The 17,583-nt window shown below is 37.4% G+C and overlaps 1 protein-coding gene across 6 annotated transcripts in view; it reads right to left on the bottom strand.

The window, feature by feature from the left end:
- LOC132700117 (autism susceptibility gene 2 protein homolog) overlaps window positions 1-17,583 on the bottom strand; it is a 117,724-nt gene that overhangs the window by 14,070 nt on the left and 86,071 nt on the right. For all 6 annotated transcript variants that reach the window (XM_060667239.1, XM_060667242.1, XM_060667240.1 and 3 more), the window contains exons 6-10: window positions 7,298-7,610; window positions 5,334-5,590; window positions 4,660-4,934; window positions 2,166-2,554; window positions 1,025-1,218 (exon numbers count right to left, since the gene is read on the bottom strand). In XM_060667239.1, coding sequence (XP_060523222.1) covers window positions 1,025-1,218; window positions 2,166-2,554; window positions 4,660-4,934; window positions 5,334-5,590; window positions 7,298-7,610 — 1,428 coding nt within the window. The remainder of the gene's footprint in view (window positions 1-1,024; window positions 1,219-2,165; window positions 2,555-4,659; window positions 4,935-5,333; window positions 5,591-7,297; window positions 7,611-17,583) is intronic.

Genomic DNA, 17,583 nt, shown 5'->3' with positions numbered 1-17,583 from the left:
AGTACATTCACACACCTACATCCGATGAATTTAGATCATGTGAGGAACTAAAAAATAGGCTTTCTGGAAAAACTCCACTTGAAATATGTTTTATGTTTCTTGATCACGAAGTGATTGATTTGATTTTAAATCTTACATTGCTTTGCGACTTTTAAAAACTGATGAAACAATTACTCAAAGAAATCTTGCACCTGCCATAGATGAAGTGCGTTATGATAATCAAGGTCACGTCATGATTGTTCATGCTAATAAAGCCCGAAGGGGATGTAGAATCTGCCACAGCCACACAATTTACGTTTGTAATAAGTGTATGTGCATTTACATACTTCAATGCTTTGTAAAATATCACCAAAAATGGAACCGGATGTTACTAGTGGTGGGCTCACGCACCATAAAATATTATGCGGTTTTTTTATATCAAATCAGGTTCTATTTGGAAAACGATCTACTTTTAGTTGTTTTCTGTCGAATTTGAACTTTCTTTTGTATACTTATGTATAAATTATTTATGATTTTTAATTTTTTTTGACACATGTAATGTATTCTTAAGAACAAAATAAATAATTTCAGAGCAAAAAGTATTTTTTTTATGCTTGGGATAATATGGGTTAATAAAATTTACTGCATTTAATATTCAATGTGACCCTTAAAATCTTTTATAATTCAATTCGTGACCAAAGGAAAGAAGTCACATAGTAATAGTCACATAGTTAATAATAAACCACATTCTTAAACGCGCAACAATACCATTCGGACATTTAAAATATAGTAATAAACCCTTTGGCCATTTTTCCAGAAACGTGAGCAGAATTCACCAGTGTAAACAGAAGTTATGGAAAATAATAAAAGCAATTTGAGAGAATAACAATTCTCTGACCCATTCGGCATTTCCAGGTTAATTTATGTAAATTCCGTTTCCTCACCAAAAGTTTTAATTACGAATGACGACGGGTCTCTTTTTATAACTGGGGAATTTAGTAAGTTACCAACAAATGTGACCACCAAAACTACCCAACCGACTTACCAGCTGCGAGGAAAAAAGCGCCGACGCCCCAGGCGGTGGTAACAGCGACGTGGTATGCTGGTGCACGTGCGTGTGGTGATGTTGGTGCTGATGCATTTCCGTTCTCAAATACGGCGGAGGCGCCACGCCCAGCGCTCTATCCTGCGACGCTAGGAACCGGTTGTCCAACTCTCTGCGCAGCATATCCGCCTGATCTAAAATGACGTAACAACCAATGTAACAAACGACCTATTTGAAAATTTTGTCATCTAAGTCGAAATTTTTTAAAACTGCAAAAATTTTAAGTTAAAATGAGAAACGATTTAAGTAAAAACAGGAATTAAATTAAAATTTCACTATTACAATGAAGTTTTAAGTTGAAATTTCCACTAAACCTTCGAATTTTTACAACTTTGCAAATATTTTTTTTTGCTAAATTGAACATTTTCAGGTTAAATTTTGAGTTCGTGAAAATTTTAAAAAATTTTGCAAATTTCTTTAATATAATTTTAATTATAATACCACATATTAAGCTGAAATTGCTAGTTAAAATAAGAAGTATTTTAATTTTAAGTTACATGCATGACATTTTACTTATAAAATTTTTATTAATAAATTGAATATTTTGAATTAAAATAGTAAATTGACGGTGAAAATTTTACAATGTTCAAATATTTCTTAATTAAATTGAAATTTTGAGTTAAAATATCAAAATATAAAACATAAAAACGAATTTTTTATATTTCAAGACTACAACGAAATTTTGAGTTGAAAATTCTACTTAACGTGCGAAACTTGACACGTTCGTCAAATTTTTCATAAATTTTTTTGTTATTAAATGAAAATGCAATTTTGCTGGTTAAATTTTGAGTTAAAATTGCAAATTGAAGGTGAAATTTCTAGTTAAGATAAGAAATATTTTAAGTTAAAAAAATTTCCACATACCTTGCGAAATTTTAAACTTCTGTGAATGTTTTTATTTAATTTTTTTAAATATTTTCATTGTTACTTTACAAAAGTTAAACACCAAATTTGAAATTTTGAGTTGAAATAAGAAATTTTAAAACTTTACATCGAATTTTTACCTTAAAATTTTTGAGAATTGTGAATTTTAAAGTTTCGTGACTATGGTTACTTATTTTCGCGTGCAAACAAGACTTACTGGTCTGAAACAAGCTTTCGGCCGAAAACGGATTCGGGTTGGGCGCCACCGTCGGGGCTGCTGGCGCGAGCGGACTAGCGGTCGAGACGGGAGGCGGTGCAAACATAGGTGGAGGAGCCGCGCCGGGATACGACGCGGTCGTGTGCAGCGGCGGCGTTGGCCTGGGTGGCGCGGGGCTGAGCCGCGTGACCACCGGCGCCGGCGCCAATGGGGCCGCGGTCGCTGGCGCTGCCCACGGTTTCGCTACCAGGGGGGCTGGGGGCGCGGCGGGCCCGGGCGAAGCCGACACCGCTGTTAGACTAGAAGACACTGTGGTAGTTGGGGCTGGAAAGCTGTACTGGGGTGCCGCAGTCGTCTGAACGCTGCTGCGGCTGAGCGAGGTCACATTGCTATAACACAACCCGTATGCCTTTTAAGACTCGTAAGCCGACACGAACGAGCTAATTATTAAAAGAAACATTAACATTAAGTTCACGACACATCTCCCCCCTTATCACTCTTTGGGTATGGTCTGTTCATAGATATAATAAAGTGATTATCTAAAGTTTCGGAATTTAAATTCAGGTAAAATTGTGGTCACTATTCTATTGAGACTAAGGAAGTTATAAACAATGTTTATTTGACTCTCATTAAACGTGGTGCCGGCAAGCAATCATCTTTAGAAGAAACGGTCACATTGATGAAAATTCCAACATCAACTGTATGGAAAATTGTGCGAAATTTCAGCGAGGAAAAAAAGAAGCGATGCTGACATTTTCTCGATTGTAGATGGAAGTGATCAAGATATAATACGGAGTAAAATTTACCAATTATACGAGGAACAAAGCGTGCCTACATTAGATATTTTAATTAGGAGGCATGAAAAAGATAAAACCGGTGTTAAATGTGGCAGAACTACCTTATGGAAGTGTATTCAACACATGGGTTTTAGATTTAAAAAAATTGACAAAAGGCAAGTTTTAATGGAATCTTTTAGAATTCGGAAATGGCGACTGGAATATCTAGAAAAAATTAGGATTTACAGAGAACAACAAAGGCCAATTATTTACTTGGATGAAATCTGGTTCGTCACTTATGATACACAGGAAAAGGGTTGGGTTGACTCAACTGATAAGTGTAAAACAAACGCGCCATCAAAAAGAGGTAAAAGAATAACTATTGTGCATGCTGGCTCTAAAGATGGTTGGATTCCAAATGGACTTTCTCTGTCTGCGAAAAATATTAAAGATTCTTCTCTGGATTACCATGAAGACACCACCGCTGATTTATTTGAAAGTTGGTTTAAAAACAAACTAGTTCCAAACATTCCTCCTAGTAGCGTAATTGTAATGGACAATGCAAGTTATCACAGTAGACAGTTGACTAAAACCCCTTCCTCATGTGACACAAAAGCAACAATCCAAAACTACATGTATAATACGACATTTATTTTCACGAAGATTATACCAAAAAGCAATTAATTGAGGTTCTACAAAGCTTGAACCTACAAAAGGAATACTTCTGTGATAATTATGCAAAAAATCTAGTGCCTACAGTTTTAAGGCTTCCACCTTACCACTGTATATTTAATCCCATTGAACATGTTGTTTTTTCCGCGTGTTAACTCCAATGTCCTCAAATTTATAGAAACCGAAGTTTTTAATATCCCTCCACAAAGTTGGGCAAATTCTGTTAAACATATAGAAAAAGCAGGACAATCGTATATCCATATTGCAAATAATATAGCACAAATAATAATTAGAACAGGCGATGACAGTGATAGTGATACTGATATATTATGTGAATAATTTTAAGTAATTTAAGTAGGTAATAAAAATAATTTAAACATAAATACATACATAAATAAATAAATATTGTTTAGTATCTTTCATAACAGAACCCCAAATAATTAAATTCTAAGCAAAGTACGGACCTGTTTTTATATCTATGAACAGACTGTAACTCCTCGTGGCACCCGATGGCGGCAAGTCTATAGAGGCTGTAGTACGTATCGCCCGTCGATAGGGTTCATTGAATGTTAAATATTGTAGTACAGCAATTAAACAATTTTCGTTCATGATTTTAACAAAAAGACAAATTCTACTGAGCAATTCAACAATTCTCTTTATACTTCAACTTTCCTTACGAGAAAACCCGAACTGAGCATAAAGAAATATTTTTTAAATACGCAAATTCCGCGTCGGCAATATTTATTGTACCTGAACAAGTAGGTCTCGATGATGATCCCTCGTATACAAAGGCTCGAGTCGCGCGGGCTTTAAGACCCATCCAGGCGAACTGTCTAATCTAACCACAACAATGAAAAACCCAATACCCAGTGTCCCTTCTTATCTTGTTAAGATTCAGTGGTTTCATTGCAAAAAATTCATTTACTTCATAAATCAATAAGCAGCCCCAATTTTACAAATTCTAGACTCTGAATTTCACACCACCTTCGTAATCTAAACTGTTAATTGGTTGATTGAAGCTGCTTGAACAACTACCAAACGCGTACCTGTAACTCTCCCTCTCCCTAGTTTCTATCCTAGGACTCATTGTCGGTTTCGCAGGAGATATCGCACGTTTTTCCCTCGATTGTTCGGTGACTTGGTGGTGAGATTTCGAACTCGGAACGGCTAGAGACTGAGTCGGCGCAGAACCACCGCTGGAAACCGTTTGCGAATGCGCGGGAGGTACCGATGGCGATATACTAGTCGTGTTGGTCGCGGGATATGACACGCTACTAGGATATGCTGACGCGCCAGAATGGGCGTAGGGTGCGTAGATGGGCTGAAACATTTAAAATCCACGATTGACACGCACCTGGGCGCTTATGATTTAATGGGTGAATCGGGATCCCACCAGGGGATTCTGAAACTCACAATTTGAAATGTACCTATTACTCAGTAGTATCATGTAGACGGTAGTTTGGTCTAATATGACGTATTAGGTAACAACTTAATCAATTGTTATTGGAATTGATGTTTTTTTCTAGTATTAGAAGTTAAAGTGATAAAAGATCGCCTAGTCACTTATTTTCATACTTTGTTAAGCCGAAAGACTTTTTACTAAAAAACCACACTGCACTCGTTATTTTTGCGGTTTGTTCCTCGATTCTGAGATTCGTCCATTAAATTATCCGATGGCAATTCGATAACACCTTGTATTGGGCAGTGATGGTTATTTTACCTGATAGGAATGATGAAACTGTCCAGGCGACGGAGCCACGGCGGCGTTCGCGGACGTCGCGACAGCCGGACTGTCCGTCCTCGGTCCGTGGACACCCGGATGGGCACCGGACGAGTCCAGTGCCAGCGGGTGATGAGTGGTGGGCGCTGCCGCGGGCTGAGGCATCGATACCGCCGTCAATGGCACGGATGGGGGTGGTGGTTGCGGAGCGACTATCGTCGGCGGCGGCCCTGCTGCCGTCATTCCGATGTCTGGAACTGAAAGTAATTATAATCATAATATCCTTTATTTCCTACAAAAAAAGATTCAATGACAAGGAACCATCACCGAGACGTCGCTCGGTCAAGTAATCATCGACAGATAATATAGAGAAGGAACGGTAAGGATTCTTAGACTGTCAAAATATTCTTGGTGGAAAGTACTGGGATATAGCTTGGCAATGCACCTAATATTTCTTTTCTGGGCTACGAAAGCATTAATTGCATGACTGTATCTCGTATGAAATCCGAGACTGAACCCAGCATTCATTCACAATCTAGTTTCCGATACTTAAAATTTAGATTGCACCGTTAGCAAGCAAATTAACAAACCTTCAAAAGCAATCAAATTCATAATTTCAGCGATTTCAATGCGAATTTATTTGCGATCAACAATGAGAGGGCGTTCCTAGTTTTCACTTTTTCCTAATGGAAAACTTTTAAACGGCCCATTTAGTAGTAGCGATTCGTTACTTCCGCGTCCCCCGTCACCCAGGATAAATCTTGAGTTAACGAAGTTACAGATTCCTATCTAACATTCCCAAAGAAATTTCGCCGCCCACCTATAGATGGCAGCACAGATCACGAGTGTCCCGCCTCACTCATGTGCTCGTATCAAGCGCATAAGTAACCAATCCCTACTATTGGAGTTAAATTGCATAAAATGTGAGGCATTCTTATGAAATCTTTCTAGACCTGTTTTCGTTTGCTATTTGATTTAATTTTTATTAACTGCGCTCAATGTAAGGCATACAGTTAAATAATACGATACATTTTGGGATAGTACATAACAAATATACGTAAAAAAAACAAACATACACTTTAAGCAAAAAAAAACATCACACAGAGTATTTATATGATCAATCCTCACAACGCTGGAGATCTGCGATCATTGAAAAATTCGGATAGTGTATAATATAATTTTTAATAACAAGGTAATCCGTTTTTTGTTGGCAAATTGATAGCACATAAAAAGATTGCTCAATTTAATTTTCTCATGCCTCTGTCACAATTTGGGTTCTGTTTTATTGGTATGTAGAATAAGACAGTACACGTAAAGGGTCGTCAGCGTCAAAATTTGTAAGGAACCAAAAAGTTCTCTGAATGACTATGACCTTGATACCCTTGCTATGGATCTGATCACTCTTTTTTGAGCCATGAAAACCTGATGTGTGCAATATGAACAGGCCCGTGGTGTACCAAATTTAACACTTATATTATAATTACGATCAGTTCATAAAAGTTTTTGATCAACATCAACATTTATTTCCTGTTTTTATTATGATACTGCAATCCAGAGGCCATAACTCTACTCTTAGTGGCAAATTCTTTTTTTTTTTTTAGTTCTAATTATAATACTGCTGCCGTCGGCGTACATTACTGGATAACCCAGATTTGTCAGGAAGTCTGGCAAGTCATTAATAAAAATAATGAACAGTGTTGGTGGAGACAGACAAGGTCCCTGAGGGGTTCCACTCGATCGACTTCGACCCGCTGTCTAGCCAGCTTAACGCTGGTCAAAGGCGCGTATCATGTAAAAGGAAAGACTTAAGGCCATATTTTTATTATTCAATGCTTTATGGCCGAGATAAAAGCTGAGTTGGTGGAAAAACCTGATCTAAATCCGATTAAATTTTTCTAGAAAACGCTTCAGACGATCAAAATTGTCAAATTGTCATAGTTATTATGGCGATTAGAATTAACTACCTTGACCGATGGGTATTTTTCCGTGGGACATCGGTTCCGACTTGACCGCGCCGACCGTCGACTGCGCGGTCAGATCTTTCGGAAGTGGCGGCGGCGCAGTCGCCGATTGCATCGACTGCGCGGGATGGTTCGGCGGCTGCTGCGCGGGTGCGGGCGACGGTGCCGGCAAATTGGGGGGCGTCGGTGCCGGCACCGGACTACTGCCCGGACCGTGGGGAAGGCTTTGGGGCAAACTAGGCGGTAAGGCTCCGGGAAACTCATGTTTGCGGGACGACGGTGTCGAGGCGAAGATCACAGAACTGGCATCGGAACCCTGAAACAATGAAATGAACGGGTTTTATTCGGCGCCTACGTGACCTCAAAAAGGATTTTTTTCTATGAAAATACATTTCAGTCTGACTTTTATCTGAAACCACAAATAGATAACATTAAACTATATTTTTATATTGTTGATAGTACCTTAAAATCCGAATTTATTGTTTCATTTCCTGTTACGCAAGATTGCAAAATTGTCATTTAATATTTCAATGAAATTAGACTAATTGCCATTTTGATATTCGAATTAGCGCATTCGTTATACATAAAATTCCCGATCCTGTGTAATTGCGTCTAAGTGGTTAATCGAATCGTTTTAATAACATTAATTACATAATAAAGCGTACGGCGTACAAGGCGAAGCCGGATTCCCTTTACGGAGCACCGGCTGTGGTTAATTGTTAATTGCGACTGTGAAAAAGCGCTGGCAGATATTCCGCGAGGTTCTCTAATGGGGCCACCAATGTATTTCTCCCCGCGTCGCATCGAGATGAAACGATCGGAATTATAAAGCGCAGTTACAACTGCGAAGTCCCTCGTCGTGGAATGTTTTTTTTTTCGCGACTCGTAAGGCTGATCATACGTATAATACAGTGACGACGAATATAAAGCTGTTTAAAGTCCCGTAGATACGATGCAATTTCTTCGTCAAAATATTGGAACGTGTATAGTACAAAATTGCAACAAGTTTGACAGATAATATAAGTGGCTAAGTTATAAGCATTCGCCCAGTGATTTTGACTTCGAAATGAGTTTAAGACCCGGCTGTTATAAAGCGGAAGAGACCATTTTTTTCAGCCCGTGTACCACAAGCCAGGGCCGTATTTAAGATGTTAATCAAGAAGAACTGTACCGTTCGGACTGTCGTATTTTACGATTAGGGAAATTTTGTTTCATTAAACTGTCATATTTGTGTGCATTTCCTAAATCTTACTAAAATAGTCGTTACTGGAGGTAGCTCGATGTCAAGTTGAATTTGCCCATTAGATATGTTGAATTCTTATATTCAAAACACATTAGAAAGTTTAAACGGGCTTCCAATTTAATGGTTTAACATAATAATTTAATGAAATATTTTCCTAGGAAAGTAATGCAAAATCTTATGCAGATAATAACAACAATTTGTTTCTTACCAAATACTAATATTATTTAATTTTGTTAGTGACTTGCGCTGTCAAGCGACGAAGAAGTTGCTCGGTCACATTTGCCGATTGCTGCCAAAATTATAATTTCAAATGGAGCCCCAAAATTAAGGTCCGACATGACTAAAAACCGTATGCCGCCGGTACATGACATAGTTGTCATTGGTGCCCACGAAAAACGGGGAAAGATCGTGGGATCCCAAAAAGTCGGAATAGCGAGACGGTTGCTATATGATACGATTCTGAAGAATATTGTTTTAACAATTAAATACTTGAAGAGTTGCGTAGCGTTTTGAACATTGACTGTTGCCAAGAGACTTGGCATGCGTTCGTACGAAGAATTGGTTTTTATTAATTACAAAACCATCAAGAAGAGACAAGTTTTGATGGAATCCAAGAAATTCGTGCTAAAAACTTCCACGCCATATATTTAGATGACAACTGGTTTGATAGCCATGATACCGTCAAGAAAGGATGGACTGATGGTAACAGCAGGAAATGTTCGTTTGATGTGCTAGTTTCGTGGGGTAGATAATGCTTCGAAACTAATATGGGGACAGCTGAAACCCCGTCTAAGGAAAAACAACAATTCGCCGAAATTTAGTTCTGGGGCAATAGAATTAATTAGAAGTGAGGTAGAAAAAATACCTGCGGCTAGATGAAAAAAATTTATAGAACATGACATCGAAGAAGACTAGTGCCACAATTAATGGTTAATATGGAGGACGAGTTCAGTGACAATAGTGATTATTTTGATGTAGAATAACTTTTTAAAAAAAATATTCTAAGACTGTATTATAGCTAAATTTACTTCTTCATCGAAATGCGAATCGATTAGGTAGGCCTACGGTTAGACCTTCATATAAATTTAACAAAGTGAAATACCGGATTATGTCGTAAAAACGGTATATCGTTAGGCGAAGTATAATTGGGTCTTTTAGAGCAGAAAAAAAATTGAAGAAGCTTAAATGGAAACGTCAATTTAAAATTATCACCTTTAACTGGCAAATATTAATCTACGGCGAAAAGAAGGATGAGTGTGGGGGGGGGGGAGAGGATAACCTAATCAAGCGGGGCGATATTCAATTAAAAAACTTCGCCGATCCAATACAAAGACATCTTAGAACGGGAGCGGATGAAAAAATTTTTTTTCACTCTATTAAATCCCGGAACCCGGATTTGAACAAGAGAGCGCGGATTCGAGGGACTTAATTCGATTGAAGTTGGGAAAACTTTGCTTCGAGAGCACCTTCGGAGAATAAGTTTTTTGCGTTTAAATAGAAAAAGTTTGGACTCGTTAAGTCGCGTTGTACGACAGCTTTAATCTTCTCCGCTTTATTCGGATCGCTTATCTGCGACGCGAACAAAAAAAAAATTAAAAACGCCGAATTTGCATTTTGTCCGTTACAAAGCCATTTTAAAGTTATTTAACTTTCAGACCTGGCGCGAGCGACTATAAGGGATTTTCGACGGAAATTACGTTTTGATCGTGAAGACGAATTAAACCTTTATAAGAACCTTTCGTTAATTTCCATTGGGTTTAATTTTTAAATTCGCTTTCGTAGTAGTCGTATTTATTAGCACAGAGTATAGCCACATCATCTACTTCTTTGTTTACCTCTCGTAGAAGCTACACCCGGGCTCTACGGTGCCATTTGTGTGGCGGAATCAAAATAATTAAGAAGATATTTTTTCCCTTTTTACAAAACTTCTGGATTCCTCCTGCGTTGGTTTTTGCTCAGTTGAAACTGTTTCAGTCAAGCTCTGAAGAAGTCAACAGGATGATTGGCGAAACGTCAGCGATTTCGACTAAGCAAAAACCGACGCAGGAGGAATCCAGAAGTATTGTAAAAAGGATTACAGTAGCCTGTGGAAGCTTCTTTGAAAAATTAAGATATTTTTACAATAAATTTTCTGGCGATCGATTACGAACAATTTGCCTTTAATGATAAAGGCAGAAGGGCAAATTAGTCTAACTAATTGCAACTATTTACTATGATTTAGATTATTTGGATTTTAAGGTTTGTTGTTAATATTGTGACATTTTATCATTCAATCTGGAAAATCAAATACATAAAACAGCATCAATGACGATGTAATTGCATCTTATTGAAATTTTTGTCAAGCTTTGTTTCTTTTATCTTTTAGGCTACACATCGAGATACCATTTTGACAAAACTTTTTAGTTATCATTTCATTATATTTTTTTATGAAAAAAAAAATGTCGCATTAAATTAGACATATCACAGGATGCGTTTGGAGCAATAAACGGTTTTTACAAAGAGACTAGACAGCTTACAGTTCCCTAAAAAACATTGAACCACCCCTCATCATTTTATTTTAAAACGTACATCAATAAGAGTTAAACAAAAATCACTCAAAAAATCCTAGCAATAAAAAACCATACATTACATTCATATCTTTCTCCCAAGATTGTTCATAAAAATGTCATTTAAACAAAGGTGATTGGCAGGATCCCATTGATAGTTATCTAAAAAAAATTATTATCAAATTTGAAGATAAATTCTGGCAAATTAGTGCCATTCAATAACAAACTAAATCAATGCACTCAAATGATGATAAGCTTGGAAATAAATTGTCGGCATGAAAAGAAAAGGCAACATAGCACTGCCTTCAGTCAACGTTACTAAATTTTCCGTAGAGTAAATATGCTTCTAAGAATTATGCTAAGTCGTGAAGCTAGTGTAGGAAGCCCGAATAACGGTGTCTTGAGATAAACAAAAATTGGAGACCTTGATTTGGAAGTGTGTCTGAACCTTATTAGTTTTTTTTATATGCTGACGCAACACGTGTTGCCAACTTGCAAAATTCGTGAAAGAAAAAACCCAGACGCTTTATTTTTACTCGCGAAATAACCCGTGGAAGTATCGACGCCACATCTCACCGGGACTAATTAATAATGGCGAATAATGGACCGCGATCGCTCTAATATCATACAAAACCTTAATATAATGGGCAATCACTGGCATGCATTGCGAAATCCTTTCCCCGGGAGCCCATTGAAACGAATTAATATCGAGTTACGACGAAATTATTGCCGTTATTGTTCCCGTCTTATTCCCGCTAATGGTTTTGTTATGTTCCAACATCTCTATGCGGTTGAATATTTAATAGTTTGTTTGAATACGTTCGAGCGCAAATACGATGACGTGTTTGTGTGTGTAAGTAAGGAAACTTCCCCTGTTATATTTAATAGTCGTAAACACGGGTTTCGTGTTGTACGTTTATTACGTTGGTAATTTCCTCGGAAAGTGGACTAGTTTCGGTTGGATTTCCGAGATATTTCGCTGAACGTCGACGTCATATCCGTTTCGCAGATTCTGCGCCAGTAATTTTGTAATAATTGAGAGTAAACATAAGCCAAATAGGATTAAATAAAATGCAGGCCCTCAATCTCATATTGCTACGTTTTATTTCGCTACGTGGGACCTTATATTATATTTCGTCTTGTAAATAAGATACAATGTAGTTTCCCCTCTTCATGTCGAATATCGCGAATTTCGAAGTAAAACTAAGCACCCGACGTCTCGCGAGTCTCATGATTCATTTGTTTGCCATTTTATATGGCGGATATTTGCTCGGTTACATCACTCTTCTATTTGTAAAAAACGGCGGATCATAATGCATAATGCGATCGATCTCACGATGGATTCGTGGATTAATGTACAATGTGGGAATGAAAATGTCGCAATTGGGTTCTCACTCAAAGGCGTCGATATTTCTAGCGGATGTAACAGGTATATTCTACGGGTATTACCCGCTTTGCCGAGACCGTATTGAACTCTGAGCAGTTACAGTTGTTTGAATGTTTTGCAAAATGACGTCTTCTGAAGTGATCTTCAACTTCGCGAAGCGAAAAGTCACATGAACTCAAATCAGTCGAATAAGGAAGCTAAGGAGCCATATGAATCATTTTTTGGAGGGTTATCGTGAAAAAACACCCAATTGTTCTTGATGTTTGATCTCACGCGAATGACCCTTTTTCGAAGTTTTTCAAGAATATCTGTCCAGTCCAACAGTCAAGGTACCTTTCTTCTTTCTCTTTTTGGTCTTGCGGAGAGTTTTTTAGAACAATTTTTGAGCAGATTGTTGCTTATCCAAAATTCATTGAACGATGATGATCTGATGAACGGTGGTTTGAACCAAATTCAACTCTGCCCCGATCATTCTGATTGTCAACCGATACTCTGAATGCACAACATTGACGATTTTGTCGACATTTTCATTGGTTCTTGAAAATGAAGGCCTTCCGTTTCGTAGCCCTTCAATAGACTCTCTTCTTCTGGGCTCTTGACAAATCACTATCGTCATGGGCCTTTTGAAGTTTAACAATTGATGTCAGTCAGTTTCATACGGACAACCATTGAAACGAGTTCAAAGTTTGAAGTACTGAAGGAGGACCATATGGTTTCCTTCCACCTCTCCAAGCTAATGATCTAAATTCTTCTGTAATCTAAAATACATTGTTAAAAGTTAAATAACAATATCAGTTACTCAACCGACGACAAACTTCGCAGATTTTCAGGCGAACCAAATCCGAGAAGCTCGTTATCGCAACAGTTTTGAGTCGGGACGTGCCAACAAAGGCAAACGGCGAAACTCAAGAGACGATCCCAAATTGGACGGAACCCTTTGACGCCGGCAAAATATTGTCCCTTTTATGGACAAATAAACGATCAAGTATGGAGCGCGGTAGAGCGGGGAACTGAGAGTTGCCGCGCGTAAACGAACCCCTTTCCCGCCCTCCGGGGACCAATTACCTGTTCTCGTTAGATCGTTCGCCACCGAGTTTTCAATTAATGCCAAATCTAATTCACCTTCAGGTTCATTAAGTGGTAATTAAGAGGCGCCGACGACTTCCCAGTCATTCGGGAGTTTTTTTTTTGCTGCTAGTCAGACCGCTGTAATAAAACGTCGAAAAGCCTTTAACGGAAAACGATTGCAGTTTTAAATGTTATTGTTATTTATAAAGTCCCACGCAGACGTGGTTAAGAACAGCAGCAGTGTTGTTTAATTTACAAAATTTTAATTTGAAAAATGTAAGTGCGGCAAACGGCATTTGGTTCACGAGTTCATTTGATACGAGCGGAGCGAGTGTTTAATAAACGAGTGACTTAGAAAGTTTATTATCGAATTATACTTTTTCTACGTCCGTTACTTTTTGGGTACATTTTCGCAAAACAACAAGAATACATTCGCTGACATGCCCGTCAGAACTGACAAACGTCACAATTAAAGGCGTGGGAAATATCTCCGAAAATATCCGACTGCTCTCAAACCCGTGCGGTAAAATCCCGGAAATGTCCGAAGTGGTTCAGATCCGAAGGAAGCGAAACTGAAGTGGTAAAGTGGCGCTTCCCACAAGTTAAATAGGTGTGTAATTATTAATCTCGTAGTTCTATGTAAGAAATATAAGCAATTAAAAATTGTAAAATTTAAATCCTCTTTTAAACGCGCTGTAATTGACTGTGACCGGTTGTGACGTCAATGCGCTGGTCAGATTACGTGCCAGCCGGACGGTAGTATAGAGAAGCCATTAGAGAAGGGCAGCCCGTTGGTCATCGTGGTTTTAATTTTAATTTTAGTCTTGATCTTGTCGGTTGCTTTTATTATCTTGTGTTTAGTATCAAAAAAAAGTTTTGAAAATGACCGAAGACGATTTTTTAAAAGATCAATCTGATAAATTACCCTAAGTGGATATGTTTATTGTGACATCTTATATTAGAAATACACCGAAAGCTTTTTTTTTGCTGAGGTGTTAAAGCTAAAATATAATATTGTAATCAGCTTAAAGTTTTCTAGTTTTTAAAATTCAAATGGTATATCAAATATTCAACAAAAAAACAAATAAAATGGATTTTTTTAAACTAGTGGAAACCTAAATACTGATTTTAGAGATTTAGGCATTTATAACTTAAAGTGTTCTTTATTTTACATAGATATGGAGACTGCAATAGGATGGGTGCAAGTTCGAGGAGTTAAATGTTTGCACGGTTAGGGCTAAAGTGACATCTGGACAAAACGTCGGCTTTTATTTTCTGGTAGACGAATAAAAAGTTTATCTGGCGTTTAACGAGTTTTATTCAAATACGTTAACACAAGTTGTAATATTGTTTTTGTGTTGTTATCATGTAAAGCACACTAAGCACAAATACAAACCGGCGTATATTAAACACAAAACACAGCTTTACACGAGCCAAAAATAATATAATTCTCGGCCTATAACCGCTATGTCTCCGCATCGATAAAAAAAAAGCAGCGGTATGACGTCATGATCATTCCCGTCCGATTAGTGTCGTTTAAAAGGAATAGCCGGGTGTCACAACTTGAATTGTTTATTACAACCTAAATATTGGGTTTTGAGTTTGATATTTGGTAAGCCTTATTTTTCTATACATAAACAAATGTATTGAAAAGATGAAAAAATGTTCAAGTTCTCTCGGTATTGTTTGGTTCTCCGTATGTTTTATATGTCGTGTCTTCAATATAAAAATGTCTCTAATTCCTGCGTTTGAAATTTTGATAGTGACTGATATATTACTACAGAAAAACTTAAAGAAAACTGCGTTGGAAATAAATTATATCACTGAATTTTCGCTGAAATGAAAAATATTATAACATCTAAAGTTCGTTTGAAATTATCTGGTTATTTATTGGAGAATTGTCGACAACTCATTGACTAAGCTTATCGATTATAATTATCTTAGTTCCTCTTATTTTGGCTAGTTTAACTTTCAAGGTTTAGGATTATATGTTTTGGTTTGTCTGGTTTATTTAATTCAATTAATTTCAAAATAAAATACCACTTAAGATAGCAGTCAAATACCAAGATTGATTGTGTTATGAACTCAAATTTGAAGGGAGTACTGTAAAGCTAAAATAATCCTACACGCAAAAAGTATTTTAGCGGTTATATTAAGGGCTAAAATTTCTTACGTAAACTGTATGTATATAAGCAACGCAAGAAAGTTCGTTCCCGTTCTTTGTTTATTTGCTATTTTTATTTTTTAATTAAATAATTTTATTAAATAAAACTATTAAATACCACTCTTGGTGTCGTTTATAAATACACTAAAGCCACTGAATAATCTGAGAACATTTCTATAAATCTGTCAAATGAATCATTGGTGCGGACCACGAGTCCTTTCATATTATTTCGGCGTGTCGGCCGCGTATTTATATCGGAAGAGAAATCCGGGAGTAATTTGTCAAACGACACGAATGTCGGGTTTAAACTTGTATTTAGGAGCGGCTCAGACTCGGTCCATTAAGCATCCGACATAATAAACATGCCACTTAAACGGAATTACATGACGCAAGAATTTTCGCGTTGCGATAGCGAAAGAGACGGCGATACAGGCGCGAGCCGGCACACGGCACCGCCCCCTTGCGCGCCGCCGTCCCGTGACAGCACGCTGGCGCGGCGGGGTTGCCATTACAAAGTCCCTAAATGTAGGGAAAAAAATAGCGATTTTCATTAAGATCGTTCGCCAATGGTTTAAATAAAATATAAATACAAAAACTTAAGAACTGCGTAGAGTTTCATCTGTGTTTTTCTGTTAATGAAAAACCACGGGTTTTTTACAACACTGTCACTAAAGAGCTCCTAGGTAACAAAGTTCAAAATTCAAATTCAAATCATAAGTAGTTCTTATATTAGTGAGTGGTGCAAAAAACACGCCAAGCTGACGTTTTATTCACGCTACAAAAATAACGTCAAAAAATATTTCATATAAAAATTGGATTATTCAAATTCGATTACAAAATAAGAAAAAAAGTCAGTTAACTGTTTTCTATTAAATAATTTTACGTTTTATCAGTTTTCCCACACGCAGTGAATGATGTCAATTTGGCGATTATAGCGGCCATGTCCATGTTTAGGTTTAGTTGAATCATCGTTTTGAGGAATTTCGCGCAAATTGGCAACAGCGCTGGTCGTTCCCAAATGTTTTTATTATTATTATTATTGATGTTTTTATGAGCGACTTTCCTTGCATGGCGGTTAGATTTATGTTCCGCTTACGTGTCATGGCAGTTTTGATATACGCGCGGTTCGGATATTTGTAAGGACGTGATAAAAAGTAAAAAGATGAAGTTTTGTTCTCCAACCGGCAACGTATTTGATGAAATCCACTGGTCCTGTTTTATCCACTCTGTCGCACTTTGTGAACACATTTTTATTTTGTCTCGTGCAGATACAGAGTATTTTTTATTTAACATAAAATCAATAACAATTCCCAAAAATTAATGCAAAAAAATTAATGAAATTCACTCCGTATATCTAAAAAGTGGCAATGTCTTATCCACTTCCCCGCTAAAGCCCCAATAAAGGCGATTTTATTGTGTCGCAAATCAATAAAATTTAATTAACCGCAAGCAGTAAGCACATCGATTAAAACACGGAAATGTTTAATATAGATGGGCAAACCGGAAATGTCATAAACTGGCCGTGATGAGGGTTAAACCGAAGGTTAAATTGCGCTAAGTGGATTACCCAAGACTTTGTGTCCATGTCAAGCTATTCAATAAAGCATGAATTAGAGCGTTAATTAATAGCATTTGTCGAGTTACGCGTTTGTGCAATAAATTTGCATTCGACGTAGTTGTGGGTACCTCTGTTTTTATACTGAGATCTCTGCTCTCGACATTTTGTAATCTCGATGTTGTTTGCAGACGAATGCGGCATACTAAGTTGCCTGTTTCAAATCACGATGCGAAGCTAGAAAGTGGCTTCAACAAGGATCTACGTAATGGTTTTAGGAAAACAATTTAGAAGATTAGACCTTCCTCCCTTGAAATGTCTAGGTT

The sequence above is a fragment of the Cylas formicarius genome, unplaced genomic scaffold (genome assembly GCF_029955315.1).
Source record: "Cylas formicarius isolate icCylForm1 unplaced genomic scaffold, icCylForm1.1 PGA_scaffold_3__17_contigs__length_32017465, whole genome shotgun sequence".
In the NCBI taxonomy this organism is placed as follows: Eukaryota; Metazoa; Arthropoda; class Insecta; order Coleoptera; family Brentidae; genus Cylas; species Cylas formicarius.
This window is presented reverse-complemented; position numbering and strand designations above follow the sequence as displayed.